The 8,893-nt window shown below is 41.0% G+C and overlaps 1 protein-coding gene across 3 annotated transcripts; it reads left to right on the plus strand.

The window, feature by feature from the left end:
* Positions 1 to 270: 270 nt before the first annotated feature.
* LOC144090059 (uncharacterized) lies at positions 271 to 8,099 on the plus strand. 3 transcript variants are annotated; one of them, XM_077621364.1, is made up of 5 exons: positions 271 to 330; positions 6,418 to 6,528; positions 6,616 to 6,705; positions 6,841 to 7,008; positions 7,457 to 8,099. In XM_077621364.1, the coding sequence occupies exons 2-5, from the start codon at positions 6,484 to 6,486 to the stop codon at positions 7,628 to 7,630; spliced, it is 477 nt and encodes a 158-aa protein (XP_077477490.1). In that variant the 5' UTR covers positions 271 to 330; positions 6,418 to 6,483; the 3' UTR covers positions 7,631 to 8,099. The 3 variants fall into 3 exon arrangements, with proteins under 3 accessions (XP_077477490.1, XP_077477488.1, XP_077477489.1); XM_077621362.1 differs by having other exon boundaries at positions 330 to 478; XM_077621363.1 differs by lacking the exon at positions 271 to 330 and adding an exon at positions 495 to 622.
* Positions 8,100 to 8,893: the final 794 nt, after the last annotated feature.

Here is an 8,893-nt window from a genome sequence, read left to right on the forward strand (position 1 = left end):
CTTGGGTGCTTCATTTAGTGCAAATGAGTCACAGCTTTCCTAATAAGCCTCAGCATATACACAGCTGTATGGACAACATAACAATACAACAATAAAATACTTTCTGAAATGTGTTATCAACTGTGAATGCTTACATTGTCGTTGTACATTCAAACAAATCAAAACCACATCCTATTAAAAAAAAAAAATCAAACAGATTGTATCTCCAAATAAGCCTTTTGGTCAACCACAGTTTTTTTTCACCCTGCTCTCGTATTTCCCCCTCCCTCATCCTATTGTATGTGTATGTGCGTGTCACATCCTGACACCTGTGTGTAGGTGTAGACCGAGGTACAGGTGCAGGTGCAACCTCTCCAGGCCTATTTTCGTATTGGGACAGATATTTTTGCATGTGTCTGCATGCAGCAGTGTGTGTACGTGTGTGTGTGTGTGTGTGTGGTTTTACTGTGCGGCTTGCTTGATGGAACCGCACTGAGAGGTATGCGGTTGGGACAGCTAGCTGCTTCCCAGCACCTGGCTTTAATTTAATTTGGCACTCTGGCGTGTTTTTATTTTTCTGACCTCCTTAAGTAGAACGATTGTAGACCTCTGCCAAGGATGAACAATACATAGTGCCAAACAGGTTTTTTTTATTATTATTATTATTTCCTTGCATAGCTCGAAGTGACACTCAGTTTGTAAGCGGAAACAATGAAAAAATAAGTGCTATTTTGTGGTGGTACTGCTGTTGAACTCCGAGTTCTGCCTGTGGTTGCCGGTAGAGCGTAATTAAAAGTCAAATGTAGAGTAAAGAGTTTCTCATTGCTTTTGAATAGAGTGGAGATTTACAGAAAGTGCTTCTCGTTCAAGTTGTTCTATGGACTTCAACTTGCAAAACATGGATGGCATTATGAACAGCAGTGAGCTTTTGCATAAAAGCTTCACGACACTGTGGCTCTTTGTGGAATAGTTTGGACACCCCTGCTTTATGTGTCTGCTAGAAAGCACCAAAAATACATACTGGAATGTAATCAGGAATATTCAGAGACAATTAAAATAATGGCAAAGGTGTGCCGACTTCTATTCCACAAGACTTTGCATATGAGTGATTAGGAATACTTTACAAGTGACCATTTTTAAGTTCTATATATATATATATTTTTTTTTCTTATCACAAATCCTTGCCAAGGGTGGCCCGGCGGATGAGTGGTTAGCGCGTAGGCCTCACAGTGGGGGACTTGGGTTCAAATCCAGGTCAGTCCACCTGTTTGGAGTTTGCATGTTCTCCCCGGGCCTGCGTGGGTTTTCTCCAGGTACTCCGGTTTCCTCCCACATTTCCAAAGACATGCATGGTAGGCTGATTGGACACTCTAAATTGTGTGAGCGTGAATGGTTGTTTGTCTCCTTGTGCCCTGCGATTGGCTAGCCACCAATTCAGGGTGTCTCCATCCTCTGGCCCGAAATCAGCTGGGGTAGGCTCCAGCACCCCCAGCGAACCTGGTTCAGAAAATGAGATGAGATATAAGTGAATCCTCACTGTTATTGTGCCATTTCTCTCTGTCTGTTGTTTGCAATAATGTAAGTGAACAATCCACAAAGCAGGAACCAGGCATTATATGTACTTTATGCATGTATGTTATGTGGGTGTGGGTGTTTTAAGACTGAGGCTATTGTGTGCAGATGGGCCTTTAATGGGCCAACAGCTGGCCGCGAACGGCGCCGTGCTCCAGCCGGCTGCTTGTACCTCTCTCACTGACCTACTCTGTATAATCTAAAGAGCTGCAGGCCACCCTGAACACTGCACTCGCTTTAACTCTTAACTTTTTCCTCCACTCGGCCACTCAGTTCAGTTCTACAGAAAAAAAAACGAGTCATTGTGAGAGATCGCGTAGGAAGCGCGAGTGTCAGGTATGTCTCACACACCCCCTAACAAGCTTTATTTGCTAAAACGCACACAAACACGCTCGTAGCACAGATTCTCGCCCACCACCACCGCCTTGAATGCCGCGCCCTGAGTTCCGCCGAATGCTTAGCGAGGCTTCACCCACGCAAAGAAGTCAGACACCTTGCAGAGATGCACACCCACACAGACATGTCATGCACCAGCATCCTTTCTGTAGATCAGTGAGGCTCCAAGTATGACACATAAAGGAACTGCCTTGCTAAATTTTAGTTGTATTTTATTTTTACTGTGAGTTGACTATATTTTATGAATAGTGCATCCTCGTTAAGTCATATAGGTTTGATTCAAAAAGTGTAAAACGTGTTTTTCAATAGGATTAGCATTTTGAGAACCTTGGCATATAGCATGGATCGCCTGATTTAGTTGAGTGACTTATCGACAGTAACGATGTTTCCACTGTTAAGTGTTCATTAGCTTGTGTGCTTATTTTGTATTAACATAGTCATCTAATAACACAGTTTTACATTGCGTAAGATATCAAGCATTTATATAATGTTATCTATAGGCAGCCACATAACTTAAGCAACAGTAAGAACAGTGTACATTCATGTCTGACTACATCTTAAGCCATTTAACATCCCTTTTATTTAAATCAAATTATAAAATCAGTCTGGATTTACCATCCCATCCATGGAGCTTTGTGGCTTATCAAAATACACTTTGCAAATTTTAGTCTTAGAGGCCAGTCTGTACTCTGATTCAGTGGTCACAGAAATGAACACTGTCGCTTCTGTGAAAAATGTAAGTGGCTCTAGCGTGTAACTGATATAGTATAAAAAAAAATACCTGCAGGTATTTTCGTGAACATTTTTCTAGCCACATCTGAATTTCAAATAAAAATTGGATCTACGAAAAATGCCGGATGGAGGTCGGCATTTTCCGCAGTGCCCGTCTCCTCGTACCATGTAGGGTTTTTCACAGCTGCCAGATGTGTTTTGCATCCTCTCCCTCCGCCCCCCCTCTGGTTCCTGCATGGACGCAGGGCCTCTCTATCGGAGCGCCGGGGCTCCAGGAACCGGAGCACAGCAACGCCTCTGTGTTGCCCAGAGAAGCGCCGCCTTGTCTGGGCTGCTGCATCTGCGGCCGTAGGGGGCAAGCTGGGGGAAGAGAGTGGACCCCAGGGTGCGTGTCCTGTACGTTGGCCTTGCATGACCTGCATCTCCACCTCATCCTGGACTGACCTTTCACGGTCATTGACCCTTACAGAGGAATTGCACACATTGTGTATATTTCTGCAATAGAGGCAGATTTACTGCCTATACTGGTACAACATTAATTAGTTGTCGGAGCGTAAATCACCAATGTCATGAAGAAATGATACAGTATTGTTTTTTTTTTAATTACATGGCAGTCTGTCATAATTTGATTTAATTAAAGAGCCTTCGATTAATTCATACCATATTTAATGTAGTATCGTGCATTTGACCTAAAATAATGCAAAAATGTCACATTGCCTGGCATTTTTAAAATTGTGTTGCTGATACTTGTTACGATCGCGCCAGGACGTCGTGGCGCGATCGGAGGGATTTGGACCCAGTAGCGGGGAAGCAGGAGGAGGTGAGACGAACTGAGCTCATGACAGTAACTTTAATGACTCAAAAGCTTTACAAAATAACAAGGACTTGTACATCCCAAAACGAAACAAAACCGGAGCAGGGAGAACTGTACCTTTACAGCGATGTATGCAGTGTCATGCAGGACGATCCGACAATGACTAACCACTTCCGTGGTGCTTAGATACACACATCAGGAAGTAATCAAGGATCACTTGCAGCTGCTCTAACCTAACGGCAAGCCAGGAAGGACAAACGAACCGCTCCTGACAATACTCTTCTTTCCCGCTTTACATACAATTGAAGAAGACATTTGCGATACAGCGACGCTGCGATGGGTTCGATTTCAACCCACTTTATTGTGTTTAGCTTTTTTTTAACTCAAATTGTAATGTCGTAATCGCCTGTTTGCACTCACTAAAGGGTTAAGGATGGTGGTGGAGGAGGGCAGCACGTGTCCATGGGGCCCAGTTGGCTCGCTCGCCGGGCCGCCTGCTTACTGGCTCACTTCCCGCACTGTGCACCTGGTAGCCAGTGTGCGTCCACCCATGCTCGCAGACACACGCGTGCGCATAAAATGCAGAAATAAGTGGAGTGTGTCTTTGTCAAAATTGCCACTTTACAACAGTGGGGCTCAGGACATGGAGGATAATGGCTTTAGTGGTGATTTCAAAAGCAGGTCTTTTTTGATCCGGCAGGTAACATTAGGGATGAATAGGAAAATTTCAATTTGCTCAGTCATTGACGATGATAATGTCCAATCATGTGGATCTTTTTATGCTTTTGCTGTGAATTTAAACACGTTTTCCAGCAGTAGGATCTGTTCTAAACCATAATGAAAAACGTACAGGAGTGTACTTATGTTGAATGACTTAAAATGTTTTTTGAAATATGTTTTCTGTTACTATAAATACATTAGATGTGAGAAAATTACTTATTAGTATGAACATGCACATTATATTGGAACATTTTAGTCAGGTAATATAGTACAAGGTGACTTCTTTTCTGCAACATTTACTCAAGTATTACTTTCAGGTCCTTGGTAGACGATTGTATCAGTTAAGCATATTCTTTCTTTTTTTTATTACCAGTTACACGGACCTCTGAATGCATGATACATATTTTTTTAGTCATTTCTTCTTTATCCATCTCATATTCATTTGCATCTGCTCGCATGCCAGCCACGCCTCGCTACGGTTGCCAGCCTTCCGTTGCAACAGAGCAAGTTTTGTTGCGTAACCTTTAAATTTCCCAGGTGCCACTTTCATGACACATATGTACAGAGAGAAGACGCACATACTGTAGATTTCATGTTTTCACAAGCTTGTACTGAGGCCTCCAATTCCAAGAAATGGAAAGATGGTGATGTTGAAACTATGCAGACTCAAAATATATTATAAATTCAAACTGGATAGTGGTGACAGGAATCTCATTTGATTTGCATAAATTCATTACCTGCAATGTAATTAATTGTAAGTGTTCAAAAAAAAATACAGTAAAAAATGCCACCACTCACATTGTATGTTGATTACTACACATCAAAGAATGTATTTTTAGATTTGCAAGGAATGATTTCACAAGTCTAAGTTCTACCATTCGTCCGCATAATGATGAATAGAACAAAGCTCCTCCTTTCTGGCTTGAGGGCTTTAATCTGTCTTTTTTTTTTTTAAATTTAAAGTTATTTTTTAGAAACAAAAGTCACCCCAAAAAACATCCGGTGGAAACTCTGACCTGATTAAAGCCCCAGTCAGTTGGTGGAAAAGTTTGAGGTGAGAATGTGGCCCCGTCTTTGGGGTCTCAGTAGAATGCAAGATTCTATTTGTGTAAAAGTGTACTAGCACATTCGCAGTATTCACATTCTGTGCATCCGGTTGAATCTATTTAGAATGAAATAGCAGCTTCAACAATGATACCATATAACCCATAGGGACATTTGGTGAATAATGTATTATTTCACCTTTTTAGGTGTTTTTTTAAATTATTTCTACTGACATTGTTCCCTTAAGATGTAACTTTAATTCATACTGTGACCACCTCAAAAGTGACATTTGGAAAACTACAGGGATTCCCCTCATTTGGGACTATTCAGCTAGTATGACTGTAAATATGTAATTACTTGTGTTGTAACACTGACAGTAACATTCATATTTTTGATGTAATAAGCCCTTGATTGGCCATTTCATTCAGGGTAGTACGGATGGTTTTGCAACTTCACAGAGAAATGTCAGCATGTTTGTAACTGTCACTGCACGACTGCAATGTTACTGCTAAGTTTAAGTTTTCCAATGGTTACCCTGTAGTTTATGTAGTTATTTTCACAAGTCTTTATTTAGTTATCTTGTTTTACGCTGCTACCTGAAGTCGTGTCAGGAATGCCAAAAATAATCAGTTCTCAATCGCCTTGTGTGGAAAAAGAAGTCAAATCAAAAATCCATTCTACATTCCATCCATCCGTGAAGTTCTTCTCAATGAATTAAATCCGCAACCACCATTAAATCACACGTATTCCAGGCAAAACGTAAGACAACAAAACGAAAACTGGCCGGTCCAGTCTCAAGCCGCATGTGTATTATGCAGTGATATTATTAGAGCACTCAAAACATATTACAACAATGTTTAGTTGTTTTGGGGGAGGTTTTTACCAGGAAGTTATTAATCAATTAGGACAAATGAGGCCACACCTCTTCCAAATCCCTTTAGTGACTTTGACTTTGATGTGACCAGCGATCTCATCTTTTTCATTTGTGTCATTTCAAAGCAGAATTTAACAGAGCGGGCGTTATTTTTGTCGTTGACGGTGTATAAATTGTGGTAATGATGACATATCATGATCATCATGGAGGGCTTTTCTCCTGGGCAATGATCTGTGACTTGGCCTCTTATCTCCTACACCTGCTGCTTTTGTGTATCCTGACGCAGCCATCGCAGTGTGCCCCTGCCCATGATGGAGTCTTCTGCAATGCGCTCAAATCAGCTGTCAATCAAATGGACGCCATGAGGAAGACTTCGGATCAACTACGACACCCTATGGTGAGGATACTACCTCTACTCTTCCTATTTCTTCCTCTCACTGTCCCATTGAAAAGTTTCCCATTCAAATTTCACCGCTCATTTCAGCAAAATGAACTTGTGGAGGTCTTGCTGGAGGCCCGACTGCAAAGTATTCCTGTCATTTCAACAACTGCTGCTCACTTTGACTCATTAAAGGTACTTTTCAATCAGTATTTACCAAACATACCCATGTAGAGTACATATGATGTTTTTGTCAAAGAAACAAATAGACTGTTAGGGCTAAATGTATGCACTTTCACACACATACGCCGCATTTGTTTGTCTTTATAGGCCAACGAGTGTCTGTCTGAACTGTACTTGCACACTTTAGCCTTAAAAGTGCATGTGGACTGGATCGAAGAAGCCACAGAAAATGTCAGTTTACCCTCTGAAGCTGCGAGAGACACCAGCGTTCACCTGCTATGGCTGGCCAACCTTGTCAGCACTTCACTGGCCCAGGTGAGGCTTCTGACTGGTCGCACGACAATGTTGTTAAGCAGAATGCATATACAATTGACTGGTCACCTACAGGAAAATTATTATTAATTATTATTGTCTCTTGGCACATATGGATGGATAGACAAGAAACTGAATGCTAGGGGTGTGGTTGAATGGTCATTAGGAAATGTCAGACAACAATTGACAATGGATTGGTCACTATTCATGAATCATCTAAAAACTGGTTCCTCACAATCACACTTTAAAATAAAACATGTTTTTGAGCAGAAATTGTTCCTTCAGATGGCCGAAGCCAACGTTGGTATCAAAAACATCAGAACGAAGGGGCTTACTTGACTTAACTCACTCTGTCACTGTGCTATCAAAGCAGACAATTTATTATTCAAAAGCCTAAAAAGTCCATTTTACCTGCCGTTTTTTAATGGACATCCCGTTTTGCGGCTTTCAGATTAATGCTGCCGTCCCTCCTTCGCCACCACCACCGTTACTTCCCGTGCTCTCCTCGCCATTTGATGTTATCCGATACTCTGTGGAGATATCTCGCTATATGGAGGTGTTCTGTCCCTGGGCCAAACGGCTATTACATCATCTACGCAGAACGGCATCTTGTCCGCAAAGATGATGAACTTTTCGGGAAGGTGATTTTTCTATCATCTTACTTGAGAACTATTTTGCTGTCATTCGCGTCCAATCAATTTGAACTCAGCCGGGTGACCGTGAATGGTGTTGAGGCAAGTCACATGTCAAGTCAACAGAAGATTGGATAATTGAAGAAGTAACTTTAAATGCAAGAAAGTTCTTCATTTCTAAATTGTAAAGTTTCCCTATACTATATGTCTTGGTGGGGGATTGCTAAATTTGCAGATGTTGCCAAAATGTTGGCGAGCAGTCACAATGTAGCAAATCAAGGAAGTACCCCCAACAATCACTATTTTTTTATTTTTGACAAGATGTACATATTCTATATGCATACATATTCATGAGATTCATGTGCATTTTCAATAGTTTTATTTTATTGCCTGTCATGAGATATTATGTCAAATGTAGCATGTTTTTGGTACAATAAAGATTAAGGTTTAGTTTACCTTAAATATGTACACTTTCCTAACTGAGGAGGGAGCCCTTGAGCTAACAACCCCTCCCCAAGACAATTCCTTAGTGCAGTTTTAAACTATAGAATATTGCACATGTACTTTGTCACTATGAGTTGGGCCCTTGGTGAACCACAGATGACACCCCACCCCCCAAACCCCTTCCCTTACGCCCCCACTCTACCTGATAGGAACACATGAGCTTACGTCCACCCACACATCAAGTCACACTTGTGCACATTAGAATTTCACATCTGACAGTCAATGTTGGAGAAGTGGCTCATACTTAGATATTGAAGTTTGCAATGTTAAAAAAACAACACTTTTGTCTTTATTTGATCAAATCTGCACAATTCCTGACAGTAGCACACGCACAAAATGGGTATACGTACTGATAGTGCTTTGAGCTGAACAAATATGAAATTTAGGGGGTACTAGCCCAACAATTTGAGGTATTAGACTAACAGAGTAGAATCACTGGTGATTTTTTTTTGTTTGTTAAATATTTAACCATTTATAGTGCAAGTGAATAGTAATAGTACATTTTAAAAACCATGGTACATTATGCAAACGTCACATTTTGATAGACATTCTATCCATTTTGGCTTGGAGAGCAGTCAAAAATAGGTTGGACATTTATTGCCGTCAACAGAGTTGCCTACTTTTCTTTGAAAAAATTGAATTGTCCTCTATTCAGAAACAAAAGTACGCCTACATACCACTTACACTTCATGTACAGTGCTGTTAATTTTAAAAGATGACTGACAATTACCTTTGATTAACTTGATTCAATG

This window comes from Stigmatopora argus, chromosome 15, assembly GCF_051989625.1.
Source record: "Stigmatopora argus isolate UIUO_Sarg chromosome 15, RoL_Sarg_1.0, whole genome shotgun sequence".
Lineage (NCBI taxonomy): Eukaryota > Metazoa > Chordata > Actinopteri > Syngnathiformes > Syngnathidae > Stigmatopora > Stigmatopora argus.

Coding starts and splice junctions, on each gene's coding strand:
- LOC144090059 (XM_077621364.1), top strand. CDS start 6,484: ATGGACGCCATGAGGAAGACTTCGGATCAACTACGACACCCTATG. Junction 6,529..6,615: donor ATCAACTACGACACCCTATG/GTGAGGATACTA, acceptor CGCTCATTTCAG/CAAAATGAACTTGTGGAGGT. Junction 6,706..6,840: donor CTCACTTTGACTCATTAAAG/GTACTTTTCAAT, acceptor TTGTCTTTATAG/GCCAACGAGTGTCTGTCTGA.